Source organism: Ovis canadensis, chromosome 19, assembly GCF_042477335.2.
Source record: "Ovis canadensis isolate MfBH-ARS-UI-01 breed Bighorn chromosome 19, ARS-UI_OviCan_v2, whole genome shotgun sequence".
Lineage (NCBI taxonomy): Eukaryota > Metazoa > Chordata > Mammalia > Artiodactyla > Bovidae > Ovis > Ovis canadensis.
This window is the reverse complement of record NC_091263.1, coordinates 70,134,084-70,152,048: the sequence shown is the minus strand read 5'-3', so window position 1 is coordinate 70,152,048 and position 17,965 is coordinate 70,134,084. Positions and strand designations below refer to the sequence as shown.

Here is a 17,965-nt window from a genome sequence, read left to right as displayed (position 1 = left end):
ACAGACAGAAAACCACCGGTACCGTGCAAACACATGTGTCTTCACTAGCTGTGAACACCCTGCGGCCCCGTTGGCTTTCTCTCCGGTGTGTGCCGTAGACAGTGATGCCATCTAACACCCCAGGTGTTTTCACCTTCAGCAGTGCCGCCATGGGGGTTTTCTTCTCAATTCAGGGTGCAGTTAGATAGGGTTTTGTCATGCCTTCCGGTGATCTTTGATCGAGGATAGCTTTCCCCGTGTTGCAGGGTGGACGGTTGGGGGGTGAGGGAAGCGGGGACCTGGGCAGGGACGACCCTGGGTGTCCCTCCTTGGGAGGTCACCTTTTGGAACCAGCTGGACCCACGGCAGGGAGCCTGTCTGTCCACACTAGGAGTGATGACGTCCTACGTGATAGATAAATGAACCACGTTTCAGGATGTGAGTGGCTGTTACACAGGAGGGGTTGCGGGCGGAGCGTGAGTTCAGAAATGATGGGGAAGGGAAGTCGAGTGGGAGGAGGAGGCGAAGCAGCTGGAACAGGACACTGTTGTTCAGTCGCGTCTGACTCTTTGCGACCCCATGGACTGCAGCACACCAGGCCTCCCTGTCCATCACCAACTCCCAGAGCCTGCTCAGACTCATGTCCATCGAGTCGGTGATGCCATCCAACCATCGCATCCTCTGTCGCCCCCTTCTCCTGCCCTCAGTCTTTCCCAGCATCAGGGTCTATCAGGAACAGGACATGGCTGAGCAGTAAGAAACAGACGTAAATGTCGCTGCGAGCACCAAGTTAAAACTCAGCACCTTTTCCTACACTGCTCTTGCTGCCCGAAGGCTCGTTTCTATTTCTAGCCAACAATTCCAACACTTTTACTTAAAAAAAAAGAATTAAAAAAACCCAACAACCCAGCACCTTCCCTCATTCACAGCAGAGGAGGGGCATTGCCCTCGCCCTTCCTCCCTAAACCTGTAGACCACTTTCCTGTGAGACCCTCAGTCTCTTAGAAGTAACTCATTCAAAGCTCAGGTGGCCGCTCTTGACTGTGGGAACTCAGCATTTCGGGGAGCAGGGGAGCTGGAGGGAAGGGCCGGCCTTTGACTTTTCAGCAGCTCCGTGCTCCTGCGAAGTCACTGCAGTCGTATCAGGCTCTGCGACCACACAGACTATAGCAGGCAGGTTCTTTACTACGGCTGCCACCTGGGAAGCCCATTGGATGTCTTATTTCTCGACTTTCTGAGCCCCGATGTCAGCTCCGTGGTGCTGCTGTGATGGAGGGCGAGGATGTGGGGCCTGGACCGGTGACTGTGGATTCTCGCACCTGAAGTTGTGGCGCCTGGTGGGCTGTGGAGGCGGGGGTGGCGGGGTGTCCCCAGGCAGGCCTCTTGCCGAGACTCGGCGCCTTCCTCCTCCGGTTGCCCCTGATCCCAGGGCCCCCTCCTTTTCTCTTATTTAGCACTGGTTGTTTGCCTCTTGTTTGCCTCTTGTTTGCCTCTTGTAGCAGAGTATCCTTCCAATAGATTCCCCACTGTGCCTCAGCTAGCAAGCCTTGTTTGATGTTGCTTGTGACCAAAAAAAACTTGTTAACAAATGCAGACACGGGGGCTGTTTACAGGGTTGCACGGTGGTTTGTCATCTTTCCGTGGCTGTCTCTGGGCTTCCATTCTTGTTCACATCTCACGTGGCCCTTGTCTCTAGAAGTGGAGTTTCTGGGTTGGATGGCGCCCGTTTCTGCTTCCGTGCCTCCTGCCGGTTCATTTCTTCTGGATTTGCTGACTGACATTCCCATGGGCAACTGTTTGCATGTGTCCATCACCCACAGCAACCCGGAGGTGACCTTTCGTTAACTGATAATTTTTCCAGGTTTCATGGGAGAATCATTGTTGTAACTTTGCTTTTTTCTTTCTTTCTGCTGCTAGGAAACTTGACTAATTTTTTCATGTTTTTATTGGCCATTTGGATTTCTTTTGTGATTTCTGTCTTCTTTTAATTAGCATGTTTATCTTTCTATTGGTGATGTTACAACTTCATATTAGGGACCCTTCATCAGATGAGTTAGGAAAATAACCATTTTCCTAAGTTAAATTTGCTTTTCAACTTTACTGTGTCTTTGAAATACAGATTTTTTTAAATTGAGAAGTGGTCCAGTCATTGAATCTTTTTTTTTTTTTTAATGGAAAAGCCTTCTGAAGTGTTTTACAAGGGACCAGAGTGCTTCAGCAAGCGCCTGGTAACATGCATCTGGGCTGTGTTTTGCTGGTGAGGATAACTGCATGTGCTTGCTACATGTTAGCGGTGAGACCAGGAGGCATGTATCATGGTACACTTCCTTATTTTGTTTCCTGGACCAGCACTTTCTGGGAGCCTGCTTTGCTGGGGGCTGTGGGGAGTGTGTGGAGGAGTCTGCTCTGGGCCTGAGGACATTTCAGGGGTGGCACTGTGGCACCGCCACCCCCACCCCCTCCCCAGGAAACAGGATCCTGGCCAGGGTTCCGGATTGTTTGCCTGCCCACCCCCCACTCAAGGACACTGAGTTCTGTGAGTGGCCAGCGAGCTTTCGGCGTTTGTTGTGATGGTCTCTCGTTGGTACCGTAAGCATGCTCTGGAGTCAGACACTTAAATTCTGTTTTTATTTAACCATTTTACCAGATGTTTCCTGTGGTTTGACAGAGGTACCGCTTGCTCGAAAGTTCACACTCCTGAGATCTGTAATGTTATGGACACTGTTGCTATAGACAGTGATTCTGTCGGGGCCGGATTTGGAAGACCGCTTTTGCATCATTTTTGGGTCGAAGATGTGTTTTTCCCCGGAACACAAATGCCGTCTTCATCATCATCACATCATCTCTTACCGTTGTGATCTCCGGTTTATGAAAGGCCATAACGGGCTGATCAGCATTTATTCCCATAAACACCACGGTGCTGCCGTGGGCTGTACTTTCTGTAAGCTGGACCCAGGCATGCCTTGGTTTTGTTTGTAAAACTCACCTAGGGCGGAAAGAACTCAGGTTGGAGGGCGGGTGAAGGTCTGACCTGGCCTGGCAAGGGGACTGAGGCTGGGGGCGGGTGTGTGTATGGCGGGGGCGGGGGCGGAGAGGACACCGCAGACCTGTGCTCCTGTGCAGCCACCCCAGACCAGGTTCTGCAGGAGGAAGTCCCTTCCTACAGACCCCAGTGCAGGGAACACGGGGGTGTTCTGACTTTCCTGCTCAGAGGGGCTCTTGCAGGCCATGCTGCTCCTCTGAGTACCCCCCAAGCCCCCCAGCAGCCCGCCGGCCTCTCCTGGGTTCCATTTAGCCTCCTTTATAGAGACGTTTTTAAAAGGCTGATGTTCTGGAAGATGAGGAGACAAAGGAGGAGGAAATGGCACGCTGTCATCCTGACGACCGAGCTCTTTTCTCGCGATCAGGGCAGTAAAGATGCGGGTCACCTTCTGGCAGGACACCCTCCGCGCAGAAAGCGCCCAGGAGCCTCGGGCCCCGCAGCCAGCCCCCTGGCCCCCCCCCCGCCCCCACACACACAGTGTGCCGCGCCCCCGGTGGGGACTTTTATTCTGACGGGCCTCCCGCCCAGCCCGTCCTGCGCGGGACCGCCTGCCAAGTTTGGGAGGCCCACGGCTTTCTTGTGGGAGGACGCTGGGCTGTCTTCATGCTCTTTGGCAATGATTAAAGTGAGGTTAGTACCAAAAAAGCCCTTTCATTTTATTCCCTTATCCTTGCTTTTGCAAACCAGATGGCAACCCTGTATTTTCAGCTGTAATTGATTTAAACTCCGAAGGCAGCGCGGCCGGGCGAGGCGGCCCTGCCTCTGCTCCCTCCTCCTGCTCATCCCTCTGGCCTCGCCAGGCGGCCCCTTGTCCCAGAGTCACATCCCCACGGCCTGCAGATCCGGTTTCTTCTGCGAGGGGCCGGGGCTCTTAAAGGGGCCACGGCCCTGCCGCCGACAACAGACGCGAGCCAAAGGGTGAAGGCACACGGGGAGGGGAGTCGTTGCAGGAGCTGCCTTCTTGCAGGAGCTGCCTTCCTGCCGCGGAAGCAGGCAGGTTTCAGGTGACGGCTGACTTGTTTCAGGCCAGCTGTCACGTGACCGGCTGCAGCTCCGGGGAAGACAGGGTGCTTGTCCTTCCCACTCAAGTTTGGCCGCTCGGATTGCCTCCAAAAGGAGGCGGGGCGGGGGGTATGTTTTCAGTTTAGCGTGTATTCTTAAAGAAAATTACAAGGCAAATAAAAGCACTTGGCCACAACTGAAGTCTGAAGGCTCTGACCTCAGCTATGTGACCACTTCCCTCCGCGGGGAGGGAGAGGAGGCCCTCCTCTGCAAGTGGGTCGAGGGCCGGGGATCCACTGGGCAGGAGGCCCCTCCAGCGGCCTCAGGACATGGGGCTCTGATCACCTAACTCCACAAGCAGCCCCCTCCCCCGGCCCTGGAAGGAAGCATCCAGGGGCTCTCACCTGTTCTGTCTGCAAGCCCTCTGGTTTGGGTTTCCATCTGGTCATTTGAGGATCACGTTTACAGGGCAGCGGGTTGAGACTGTGGATCAAGGCACATCTGTCAACTGTTCACTAATGTTACACGAATGGTCGTTATTACTAACACTTGCCATCCTTGGATGACTGGAAGTCATTTTTAAAGGCCCATAGTGAAAAACGAGAACCACAAATAGGTTATTTTGTGAATCTCCAAACACTCAACCCTGACTGCAGTCCCTGTGTGTGTCCCTGGGGCCGTGGGCTCAGGTGAGCTGGTGATGAATGGTCTTTGTTTATTTAGTTCTTATGTCAAATGCTTCCATTATTCGCCAGCATTTGTCTTGTGGAACACTTGGACTCTGTTTACAGAGACGTGTGTTTGTGTTGTTGTTGTGGGCCAGACCTATGGTTCTGGAAACCTGTCATTTTTGTCTCGTAGTGAGGGACACTTACCACCAATGATTAGTCAAAACGTCTAAGGACCAAGAGTTCAACACAGAGTTACCATGTGATCCAGCAAGTCCTCTCATGAGTACAGACCCTAAGGAAGTGAAGGCTGTGTTCACAGCCCCCAGAGCAGCTCAGTGTCCGTCAAGGAATGAGTGGGTCCATGCAATGGAATATTACTCAGTTGTAAAAAAGGAACCCAGTTCTGGCAGCAGCTACCCCATGGATGTACCTTGAAGACCTTATGCAAAGTGAAATGTACCGGTCACCAAAACACAGTGTGTTGATGTTCTTCAGTGGGGGGCTCATGTTCATCGAAGCAGCAAGGAGAAGGGTGATCGCCAGGTGGCTGAGGAGAGAGGACTGAGTTCATATTTAAGAGGTGCAGAGTCTCACTTTGGAAAGATGAGGAATTTCTGGATGTGGATGACGGGGATGGTTACACAGCAGTGCAGGTGGGGACTGCCTGGTGGTCCAGTGGCTAAGACTCCATGCTCCCTGTGCAGGGGCTCTGGGTTCCGTCCCTGCTCAGGGAACTAGATCCCGCAGGCCGCAGCTGAGGGCTTGCACGCCGCGGCTGAGGGCTTGCACGCTGCAGCTTAGGGAGTCCTGTGCGCTGCAGTGAAGATTGCAGATCCGCAGTGCCACCATTAAGACGAGGCACCAAAAAACCAGTGCGCATATATGTAATGCCACCGAACTGCATATTTTTAACTGACTAAAATAGTGTATTTTGCCACAATTAAAAAAAAAAAAAGATTAAAAGAAAACCTTCCAAAGACTAATGATTAACTTCGGTTCAAGTGAATAAACAGTAATGAATTTATTATGTGTTCAGCCTTTGCATTCCGTGCTCAGCTGGGTTGAAGAGTGTGTAAAGAACTCGGAGGGCAGATGGTCAACTCTCAGACTAGGACATCTGGGGCCTCATGGTGGGGAGTGGTCCTCATGTGAGGACCTGGGCGGGGGCTTTAATTTAAAAGGTGATTGGGAGTCACCATTCCCATTTGACGTGGGCGGTGCTTGTGAAAAGGAAAGGGGTGTGTCGCTCCAGGTATTGGGTGATGGCCCTCCTGGGTTCTCTGAAGACATTTTTAGGATCATTAAGTCAAGATTCGGGGCGGGGGCGTGATGCCCTTTCAGGGCTGAACAGTCGTGGTTCTCCTGGGTTCCTCTTCCGGGTGCTAGGTTTGGGATTACACATTTGGTTTTTCATAGCCAGATGCTACTGACGTTACAGTAAAACTAAGCAGACACTATAGGGAGAGTCAGTCCTGATTCTGTGAAGAGTTTGAAAATGAGAATATTTGGCAAGAAATGCATGTTAATAAGTTGGGAAGTGAAGTGAGCCATCCACATCGGTTTTTTGCAAATCCCTTGGGGACTTGCTTAGAGAATGGAGATTGGTGATTGGTAATTTGCCTATCAGGTATCCATTGATTAGTAGCCTTTCTTAGTGTCCTGGAATCCTTGAAATAATCTTGAAGAAATTCTAATCATGTTCTTATTCTGTGAAGTAAAGAAAAAAAATAGCTCAGCTATCCTTTTCCTCTGGTTTTTAGAAACAGTTTAGCCAAGACCACATGGCTGCTCAGAGAGAATTAATTCACTAAATGCCTGAAATTAATACACTACATAATTTGCTGTCAGATGGAGGGTCCCAAAGGCCCTTTAATAATGATACTTCCATAATTGATAATTACAATAACTTTTAAAGAATATTTGGTAGATGCTTCAGGATCTTTTATTAAATGAACATTTAATCACTTTATATACTCAATACTTAAATTCTCAAACATTTTTAGTAAAGTTTTGTAATAATTTAATTCAGTAATTTATTTTTCCTTGCAGAGTTTCTGATGTTAGTCAGGGTTGGTGGGTGGTTTTGAAAGAAAAACTGGCTTTTAAAATTTTGTTTAGTGTTGAATGAATGTGTTGAATTAGAACTTATCCTCTACTATCAAGAAGTCCATGGCTCCAAAATAAGGAAAAGCTCATGTAGTTCTATGTCACCACCCCCCCCAAATTTAAAAAGTGGGCAGATGTGAATAGACATTTCTCCAAAGAAGACACACAGACGGCCAGAAAGCACACAAAAAGATGTACTGACCAGAGAAACACAAATCAGAACTCCACCAGGGTGCCCCCTTGATGCCTGTCAGAAGGTCCATCATCAAAAATCTCCAAAGAAAAAGTCCTGCAGACAGCGTGGAGAAAAGGGTTCCCTCCTCCATTCCTGGGGGAAACGCAGGTTGGAAGAGCCACTCCGAGAACAGGATGGAGGCTGGTTACGAAACCAGAAAGAGAGCTACCGTGTGATCCGGAAGCACCGCTGCTGGACACAGGTCCCCAAGAAACCCGAGTTCGGAAAGAAACTTTGCAGCGCAGAGTTCACTGGACCACTGTTCACAAAGGGCAGAATGCTGGAGCAACCAAACGTCCATCGACAGGTGAACGGGTAAAGGGGATGTGGTACTGTGGACGATGGAATGCCACTCAGCCATAAAATAAAGAACAGAAGAACGCCATGAGCAGCGACATGCATGAGTCTAGCCGTTATCATACTAAGTGAAGTCACAGAAAGACGGAAACATGGCACCCCTCGTGTGGAATCGTTTTCTTAAGATTGATACAAATGAGCTGATTTACAAAACGGAAACAGACTTATGGATATCGGAAACAAATGTATTCTTACTAAAAGGGAGGCATGGCAAGGCAGGGAAGAATCGGGAGCTTGGGATGAACACACACCCACTGCTCCGCATAAGACCGGTAAACCAACAAGGACCTGCTGTATGGCCCAGGGAACTCTGCTCAGAATTCTGTGATAACCTCTGTGAGAAAGGAATCTAAAAAAGAATGACTCTGAGTATATGTAGCTGAATCATGCTGCTGTGCACCTGAACCTAACGCATCGTGAGTCACCTGTACTGCAGTAAAAATAAAAAGAAGTCCGCGGGATAGTTCGGAACATCAGGGCTCCCCCGGCGGCTCAGCTGGTCAAGAACCTGCCTGCCAGTGCAGGAGATGCAAGAGGCTCGAGGTTCAATCCCTGGGTCAGAAGATCCCCTGGAGGAGGAGATGGCAGCCCGCTCCTGTGTTGTTGCCTGGAGAGTCCACGTGGACAGAGGAGCCTGGCGGGCTGCAGTTCACGGGGTCACAGAGAGTCGGGCATGACTGAGCGCATGCGCGCGCGCACACTGCCAGCATGGGAGCTGGATGCTGGCCACGCGCTTGCGTTCAGGGGCAGGAGCACAGCTGTGTGGGTCGTGAAGGGGAGAGAATTGCCGCAAGCCAGATAGCGCCGGGGAAACGTGCGGGTCCGTCCTTGACGGGCGTGTGCACGTGGGGCAGGAACTCATTTATAATCTCTCTCTTTAGCCAGTACGTCACAATGTAGCCGAGTGAAAGAGGGAAAAAAGAGGGCGGAAGGATTTTAGGAGACGACGTTGCTATGGGACCAGGCTGCTGGAGGAGGACCGTTGCGTCTTGGGTCCTGTTGTTGCCGGTGGAGTTCCAGTTGACTGCAGGTCTCGGAGTTCTCCTGATGTCAGGATTCAGTTCTGTGTTGGCCTTGGTTCTTACTTTCTTTTGATTTTTTGGTTCAAAATAAGCTGTGCACATTGAAGAGCGTTGTCTGTTCTTTCCATTTCCTCCGGAGTGTTATATCTAGTTCTGGGTACCACACTTAAAGGGCTTCCCTGCTGGCTCAGACAGTAAAGAACCCGCCTGCCAGTGCAGGAGACCCAGGTTTGATCCCTTGGGAGGATCCCCTGGAGGAGGGCATGGCAACCCACTCCAGTTTTCTTGCCTGGATAAATCCCCTGGGCAGAGGAGCCTGGTGGGCTCCGGTCCATGGGGAGTCAAGTTCTGGGTACCACAGTTAGAGACGGATGCTGATTTGGAGAGCACACAGAAGTGGGTGACGACGGGATGGTATGGTGTTGACAGTGTTAGGACCGTTTGCAGGGATCGTTTTGGCTCAAGAGGATCCTGGGTGTGGCAGGGTGGATGCAGAAGTGGTTTTCTGGTGGCTGGAGGAAGAAACAGACTTCTTGGGTTTTTCCAAAGAGCAGACTGTCAATCAGAGAATTATACTGTAATGTAGATTCCGTTCATTATAGGGGGTGCCTTTCATTGGCGATCTGCAGCCGTCAAGTGAACTGAGTAAATAAGCCCCCAGCCCTGGGGGTGTCTGAGAAGTCGCCACAAGGGGTCACACAGGTATGCTTCAGTTCACACCCCTCTCCCCTCGGTTGTTCACAGCCACCCCCACCACGAAGCCCTCTTCCTCTGACCAGGACGAAGCATCCAGGCTTTTCACCATCAACACTGTGCAGTGTCTTCCAGCGACTTGTCCCCGAGTGTGGAGTCAAGGCTGAGAGTGAGCCTTCCAAAGAGTTGGAATGGAATTAGAGAGGGGCCCAGCTCCCACCCAGAAGGGGAGTGGAGATGGCATTGAAGGTGTTTTCAGACCCCCGCTTCCTGGTGGCAGGGCCTGGGATCGCTTCTCCGTCACAGTGACCCCTGGGCCAGCCGCTGCCCTGGAGCTTCACGGGTTCCTGTGTCATTCAATCCAGTTGGTGCAGGCTGTTCCTAAGAATCCGTTTGCTTTTTGGTCGGTCCACTTATGTATTGGGTGCTGGTACTGACTTGTGGGAGCGTCTGAGCAGGCAGCATGCAGAGGTCCGCGTGTCCGGAAGGGCCGTGTCTCCCCTCCAGAATCCCGGGCCGGCAGTGGCTTCCATCGTCCTGTGGCCTGAGTGCTGGGTACCACGTTTCTAGCCCGAGGAAGGCTTTCCCCGGGGAATCTCAGCATCAGCCTGAGGGTGTGCGGGAGCTGCTGGCTTGACCCCAGCAGAGCCACTGCAGACACTGTCCATTTTAAGAGCCACCTCAGACTTCCCTGGTGGTCCAGTGGTTAGGAATCCACCTGCCAGCGTGCGGAGACACGGGTTCGATCCCCGGTCCGCTGGGAGACTGCACGTGCCGCTGCTGAAGCCACAGTGCCTAGAGCCTGTGGTCTGCAACGAGAGCCGCCAGCGCGCCGAGGAGCCCGCACGCTGATGCCTCAACTGGAGAGTGGCCTCCGCTGGCCCCCGGCAGAAGAGCAAAGGGAGAAAAGGCAGCCGCTCTGGGCTCCTCCGTGGGCGGAGCCCGTGTCGCCCTGAATCTGTCCCTTGCCTGGCCGCGCGCGTTGCGGTCGTGAGAGGCGAGCCCCGCGGGCGCTGCAGACGCTGCGGCTCTCAGGCGGGAGGAGAGACATGACGCCTCCATCCCTCCTTGGGCGCCCGGACTCTGTCCGATGCCAAGAATACGAGAGTTGCTTGTATCTTTTTTTTAAAGTGTTGTTCATTGAGAAAATGCCTAATGACAAACATCACTTACACATTTAGTAGCAGTAGGAATGCTAAGTTAATTTGTGTTTCATTGGTCTCAGCAACGCCTGCGTTCATTTGAAATGAGTGAACGCACACATGGGGCCCACGTGACGAGGTCGGGCCGCAGGCAGGGCCTGGCTGGTCCACTCGGGGCCGCCCTCTGGCTGCCAGGCCCGGTGGGGGAGGGTGAGGAGCTTCGGCAGTCGGGCTCTCGGTGTGGACCTCTTTTCCAAAACTTTGGTTTTTCTCTCTCGTCTCACCTCATGATGGAAAACGTGCACAGGCTGTTCCAGTCGAGGAAAACTGGTCCCTTATTTACGCTGAGTCGAGCTGTTAGGAGGGCTTCCCAGGAGGTTAAAAAGGAACCTGCCTGCCATCGCAGGAGACGCGGGTTCGATTCCTGGGTTGGGAAGAGCCCCTGGAAGAGGAAATGGCAACCCACTCCGGTATGCTTGCCTGGGAAATCCCATGGACAGAGGGGCCTGGCAGGCCGCAGTCCACGGGGTCGAGAGAGTTGGACACGGCTGAGCACAAGCTGTTAGGAGAGTGGTCCTGCGTCGTGGGTCTCAGAGGTCAGGGAGCCCTGACTCCCCGAGTGAGGCAGGTCTCTGAGCGCCAGCCCTGTTCTTGGGGCTGCAGCGTGTGGGCACCTGGCGGCCTGGCTCTGCATCCCCATTGGGTGTCCCTGGTGACAGGTGTCACAGACGACACTGTCTTCTCTGTCAAAGGCAGGGGCGGGCGGGCTCCCCCGTGCCCTCCCGATGCCGGGTGGGCTGGACACTGCAGCAGGGTCCCAGGTCCCTCTGTGTCCTGGGGAGCGGGGCTCTGAATGCGAGTTATTCTCAGCCGTGTCCGGCCCGTGACACCCGGCTCACCGTCGAGTACCCGGACGGCATCTCTGCCTCACCTCCCAGCCTCGCAGTGCTGACGCCTTTCCTCTGAGCCCTGTGCCCTGCCAGGCTGTCTCCCCCCACACCTCCCTGCTTCCTGTCTGAAACTGGTGCTGAGGGGTGACGACACCCGACTAGGACATCCCTTGCACCCCCCTCAGGAGGAGGAAGGAGGGTGACCTGAGTCTGGATGACCTGGGGGCGTTTAGAAGCAGGAGCTGGGCTGGGGGAGGAAAACTAGGGCTGGGGGAGGGAGAGGGGGAAAGCGCTTCACAGGTCTTTGTGCCTGGGGTGTAAATGCTCCTTAAATTCTGCTTTTTCAGAAAAAAAGTCTTTTCCTGCTGGGCATTCCCTCTGAAATTTCCTGAATTCCCTTTCAATCATCACAGACCCTGTTAACTGGATCACACATGATTCAGTTCAGTTCAGTTGCTCAGTCGTGTCTGACTCTGCGACCCTGTGGACTGCAGTATACCAGCCTCCCTGTCCATCGCCAAATCCCAGACCTTGCTCACACTCATGTCCATTGAGTTGGTGATGCCATCCAACCATCTCATCCTCTGTCGTCCACTTCTCCCGCCTTCAGTCTTTCCCAGCACCAGGGTCTTTTCCAGTGAGTCGGCTCTTCGCATGAGGTGGCCAAAGTATTGGAGTTTCAGCTTCAGCAACAGTGCTTCCAATGAACACCCAAGACTGATCTCGTTTAGGATTGAGTGGTTGGATCTCGTTGCAGTCCAAGGGACTCTCAAGGTTCTTCTCCAACATCACAGTTCAAAAGCACCAGTTCTTCGGTGCTCAGCTTTCTTCACAGTCCAACTCGCATGATAACGGCACACGGTACCTGTCCTTTAACAGTTCACTTAGTCAGTGAATGGCTGTTTGAAGCTCTGCGCTGTGCTCAGCTCCGGGGAGCGGGCAGGGCGTGGAGGCTGCCGTGTCCCCTGGTGCTGTGACCCCTCGCGCATGCACACGTCCCCGCTGTGTCCTCCAGCCCCGAGGTTTGGGGGTTGGGCGGCCTCCCAGAGCTGAGGATGGAGACAGGGGGAGGCGGGGGCTGCCCGGGGCCTGCCGAGTGCCCGGTTGCCGCCCTGCCTCCATCTCTCAGCCTCTCGGGCTGAGTGTTCATCGGCTCTGCCTCGGGCTTCTTCTCTGAGACGCTGGCACCTGCTGCCGGCCTGATCCCTGTCCTAAACCAGCACGTCAGCCAGCTAGGGGAGTGTTCTGCATCCCGTGGCCACCCCGCCAGCTCAGGGGTGTTCCTGAATTATGGGAGCCCAGGATGGGGTGGGGGACACGGAGGCACTGAACTGGGTCCAGGAGCTGCCGCCTGGGGACCCCAGGGCCCCAGAACATTCCTTGAAAGCACTAAACTGCTTCATTCCACTTCCCTCCCCAGCCTAAGAACTCGGAGCCTCTGCTGAGAGCGGGCAGACAAACCTTCCCAGGGGTTTGCTGCAGCTCTGGGCCCCGTTGGTGAAGGGCAGGGAGCCCCCACGTTCATGAGGGTGCGTGCGGAGGGCGTCCTGCACTGTCCCCTGCCTGGGGCCGAGTGTGCCTTCCCCCGGGGACGCGGAGGGCAGGGCAGCAGCTCGTGGGACACAGGCCCGGACGCCCTGTCCTGGAGGACGGTGTCCTCTCCCTACTCGTGAGCCCCTTGCCATCTTCCCTGTGGCAGCGCCCTCCCCGGGGTGAGGATGGGCCCCTGGGGGGGTGGGGCCCGGGACCCTGAGCCTCGTGTTCTTGGGCGGTCCCCGGTGCCCACCACCTGGGAGGCCTCTGGGCCCCTTGAGGAGCAAGACATGTCCCTAAGGAGGGCGGAGGCGCCGCGGGTCACAGGCAGGAAGTGTGTGGTTTTGGGTCCGGGAGCACGTGACGCCCGGGAAGTGGCGGAGCCCGGGGGTGATTCACTGGGGGAAGGAAAAGGACGTCTGTGTCCAAGCTCTGGGAACTGGGAAAAGGAGCTTGGAAGTGTGAGTAATGTGTAATTTACTAAAATTAACCAGCGACTTCTTCAGACGGTTTCTGGGTGCTTTTGGTGTCTCTTGGGGCCCTCGATGCCCGCTGCGTCCTGCCTGCAGGGGCCCGTTTGCCCTGTTCACTCCTCTTCCACCCGGGGTGACGCGGGGCAGACCCTCCGGTGCCCGGATTGTGAGCCCCTGCGCAGGGCTGTGTTCCTCCCGTAACCGTCACGAGATGAGGGCTCGGTTAGCATTGGTGGACTGGCATGGAGCCTGAACTGCACGGGGGCTTGTCCCAGTGACGTGACCAGCCTGCAGCCTCTCAACGGTTCGTGATATGACGTCTAGAAACCTCATTTTTCGGGGAGATTCTGTCAGGGAGGCAGTTTATGTAGAACATCAAACACCAAAGGGAAAGTGTCAGTCAGTCGGTCGTGTCCGGCTCTGTGCGACCCCGTGGACTGTAGCCCGCCAGGCTCCTCTGTCCATGGGAGTCTCCAGGCAAGAATACTGGAGCGGGTTGCCATTTCCTTCTCCAAGGGAATCTTCCTGATGCAGGGATCGAACCCATGTCTCCTGCATTGGCAGGCGGACTCTTAAATGAGCTACATTAAGGGAAAAACACCCTGTTCAGGAAAAGCCCGCTCACCTCGGGTCGGAGGGCTGATGTCCCTGCTGTGTCCTGCTATCTGAATGTCGGCGTTCACGGTTACGACTGTGGAGCCTTCTGCATAAAGGCCAGTAATGTCCTCTGAATCTTCACAGGAAGATGATACGTCACGGACAGGCTGGTTTCAGAATTAAGGGCTTTTTTCTCCTTTTCTCTCTCTGGTCTCATAATTCTCTGGATGTTGCTGGGGTCTGTGGGGCATGCGCAGAGCACCTCGTCTGGACTGTCTCACTTGCCTGTGATCGTCTTCATGGGCTGGAAGTTCGTCCTCTAATTGTGTCTGAGTCACTCTGTAGAGTCCACCGGAGGATGGGGGGCGCGGGTGGGGACACCCACGAGTTGACCGGTGTGCCGCGTGCGGTCGGGCTGCGCTGCAGCTGATGAGCTGAGCTTCGGGTGGTTGGTTCCGCCTGCACGATTCCGTACATGTGTAGCCTTCGGTCCCTGTTCGAGACCCTCCCAGGCGGCCCCCACGCCCACACGGCGGCTGAGGACACCGGCTCCGGGGACGTGCTGGCAGAACCTGGCTGGTCTCCTGCATCACCGCCCCCCCTCCCCCGAGCCCCAGTGCCATCCCGATGGGCACAGATTGCATCTGCGGGACGGCTGCTCAGGCCCCGGGGCCTCGCCCTCACCCACAGTTTCTCAGTGGTCATGGGCGGGGCGCTGGGCACGAGGGTGCCGGGCCGAGTGGGCTCTCAGATGCCCTGGGGGGCTCCAGGGACACAGGAACGCAGGCTCACTAGTGGGGTGAGGGGAGGGCGGCTGTCTCGCGAGCCTGTACGGGGCACTCTGGCGGGGTCCAGGGCCAGAGCCAGGCTCAGCGGTTGGGGGGTGTCGGCCCAGGGGTGTGGACGGTCCCAGCGTGGGCGGCGTGACGGAGCCAAGGAAGGGCCGACGGATGGGGGGGTCAGGGCTGTGGTGGGCCGGCCCTTGGGAGCCCTCATGGGCGCCTGTCGTGGCCTCAGCTTCCCGGGGACGCCACGGGTGACCCCACCTCAGATGAGCCCCGGCGAGGCCCTCCCGCGGGAGTCGGGGATCCTCACCTGAGCACCGCACCATGAGGCATCCAGTGACGAGACCACATGGGGTCTCGATCCCCCACCTGGGAGGTTCACGGTGTCCCCGGCTCAGGTCGGGACCTGGCGTGTGGGAGATGCTGGGTTGTTGCAGCACCCCAACCGCCTTTGTCCTTCGGCTCGGGGTGAGGTCTCTGGCTCCGTGTGGGTGGGGTGTGTCAGAGAAGCTGCATCCAGGCTGCTGAGGTGGGGGGCCCATCCCTTCCTGCTGGTGCCACGGAGCAGACCCCAGACCCTTTGAGGGCACCGCTCCCCAGTGCCCACCTGGGCTAGTGTGCAGGCCCCTGGCTCCCTGCGGGCTGTTGGAGGCGCCCTGAGGTGGGGTGATGATGGTGTGGTCCCTCCCCACGGCAGAGAAAGCTAGAATGATTGGTGTGAGCCTGACCCTGGCCGAAGGCCCCTTCCCCACCCAGAAGCTGTCAGGCGTTCTCGTCTGAGCGCGCGCTGCTCTCTTTTCAGGAACAAGACGGCCAACGGGGACTGCCGGAAAGACCCCCGGGAGCGGAGCCGCAGCCCCATCGAGCGGGCTGTGGCCCCCACCATGAGCCTGCACGGTGGCCCCCTGTACGCGTCCCTGCCCAGCCTGAGCATGGAGCAGCCCCTCGCACTGACCAAGAACAGCCTGGACGCTGGCAGGCCGGCCGGCCTCTCGCCCACCCTGGCCCCGGTGGAGCGGCAGCAGGTATGCCTCTGTCGGAAGGGTGGGACCCCATCCCCGGGCTGTGCCGGGGGCACCAGCTGCGTGGGTGACTCCGTGTGTGCCCCGCTCCGTGGGATGAGCGGCCTCAGAGAAGCGGCAGTGTCTGGGGGCTGCTGCTCCGCACGAGGAGGGAATGGCCTGGACTTGCTGTGTTTCTCGCCCTCTTCCTTGGCAGCCCTTTCGGGATCAGTGTGATGATCCCAGGGGGACTCTGAAGCGAACCCCTTAGAGGCTGCATGGCTGGAGTTCAGTGCCAGACTGCTCTGCTTGGGGCTGGGGCCCTAGGAAGTCTGGTCAGAACCCTGTGATTGGCAGACAGGGACTGTTTTTGATATATACATATATAAAGGAAAATAAGGGAAGTAAGTTGTCAATAAACACGGCCTGTTTGGTAGGAAGAGACTTAGAAAACGGGCTCCTGGGGAAAGAGCTGATAAAGGGAGGCATTAACTGTGCGGTTCAGAAGCACGGCGTGAACCCGTGGTTCCTCTCTCTGAACCTCCGGGGCCTGGGGCCCAGCAGATCCTCAGTCAGGGTTTGCTCGAGACTCGTGGACGCGGATGCGAGCACGGGGAGGTGCCGGAGCCGAGCTCAGCCTCCAGGCTGCTACCGCAGCCCCTGCCCAGGCCTGCTTCTGACCCAGTCTGTGCCCCCTGCTCGTAGGTGCCCTCAGGTGTTGGGTGAAGTTTCACTGTTGCTCCCAGGAAGGCTGATGAACAGTTGCGCTTCCTGCCTTAAAGCCCCAAATCACGACCCTATTTGTTTCCCCCCCCCTTTTTTTCTTCTTTTTTTAACAAAACTGGGTATAGGCAGCTGCTTTGTGTGGGTAGTGTGTTAGAAGCTGGTCAAGCAACATGCGGGCATGCACACAGTTCGAGTCTGGAGGAGCCAGGTAATCAAGTAAGCCAGACTGGTCATGTATCAGCTGGGGGGAGTCAGGGGGAGCTACCAGGTAGGGAACACTCACTGGCGCTGCAGGAAGGAAGGAAGTTATAGCGAGAGGCCCCGGGCGTCTCCTGGAGCCGTGGGTGCAGCCAGGCTTGGGAAGGAAGGGCCAGGCCGGGCCTGAGAGCTGGATGGGAGGCTGGCCCCCTTCCTCCCCTGGCTCTGGGCCCGTCTCTGCATCCTTTTCTCTTGCTGCGTGTAGATCGCACAGCCAGCTCAGCGTGGCTTCCCCCCAGCTCCCAAGTTCCCCCCCAAGTCTCCTCCCACCTCAGCCGCAGCCCCGTCTGGAGGGTGGGGGGAGCACGGACTCGGCGGTTTGAACAGACCCTCCAGAAGTGGCAGGACACCTGGACCTGACCACGGGCAGACCCCCAGACCCGTCTCAGGCCGCGCTCCAGGCCCGTCAGGTCGGATTCTTCTCGTTTCACAAAACGAGCTTAGAAGGTGAACGAAGGTCCTGCCTAACGAGCGGGCACTCGGTTCTCCGAGGCCCTCCGAGTCTCAGAGCCACGTTTCCTCCTCCCCACCGTTTCTGTCCCCACGGCAAGGTGTCACACCGGTTCCGGTGGCTCTGCTCCACTGCCGACGTGTGGAACCATCAGCAAAGCCCCGAGGTCTTTGTTCTGGGGCTGCTGCTGCTCAGCCTCACCTTCCCTCAGCTCGGGTGTGTGCTGTTCCTCGTTAGACCCAAGCACACGCCTGCTCTCTCAAATGGAGCCAGATCCGTATCACAGACCTGCCCACTTCCCATCCCGGGAAGGTCTGCTCTGCAGGCCTCCGCAGGGGCTACCGACCTGGCTCTTTACGGGAATGGCCGGGGCTGGACAAGCCCCGATCCCCTTGCTGACCTGCTGCTGCACTCGGTCTCAGCTGACGCCCAGCTCCCCCGAGCTGGCTGGCCGCCTCCGTCTCATCTGGGGCTATCAGGACCTGTCCTGGCTGCAGCCTGAGGGCGTGGTTGGCTCACAGGTGTTTTCATCCGGTCGGGGATGTCTGGCAGGGTGCCTGCTTGGGGGTGGCTTCATGCCTCACACAGAGGAGGTACTTGAACAGGGTTTTGAAGGGTGGGTGGAGGTTGCCAGGCAGGCAGCTGTGGTGGTCTCAGGGAAGCACAGCGAGTTCCGCAAGGCCGACCGGGTAACACTGGTGTGTGACTCGCGCACTGGGGGCGGTTCCTCCGTCTCCGTGGTCACTTGCATGGTCGGAATGGAAAGAGATGAGCGGAACTGGGAGTGTTTTGGAAGGTCCCAGAATGGCTCGGAGAAGCTCTGGGGTCTGGGGGACACGCTCTGGAGCCTGTGGTCCCTTGGCAGGGGGCCCTCCCCCTGCGGTCCACCCGCTGGTCTCCCCCCCACTCGGTGATGGTCCCATTTCAGCCGAGCAGCCAAGCCTCTGTCCCCAGGGCTCAGCGACTCACACGGCTGCTGCTCAGAGGGGGCCCGGCACACC

The 17,965-nt window shown here is 56.2% G+C and overlaps 1 protein-coding gene across 10 annotated transcripts in view; it reads left to right on the top strand.

The window, feature by feature from the left end:
• VGLL4 (vestigial like family member 4) overlaps positions 1 to 17,965 on the top strand; it is a 155,763-nt gene that overhangs the window by 134,452 nt on the left and 3,346 nt on the right. For 9 of the 10 annotated variants that reach the window (XM_069560937.1, XM_069560934.1, XM_069560938.1 and 6 more), the window contains one exon: positions 15,331 to 15,553. In XM_069560937.1, the coding sequence (XP_069417038.1) occupies positions 15,331 to 15,553 (223 nt within the window). Of the gene's footprint in view, positions 1 to 3,559; positions 3,653 to 15,330; positions 15,554 to 17,965 lie in introns of those variants that run through there. The other variant, XM_069560943.1, reaches the window with a different exon arrangement.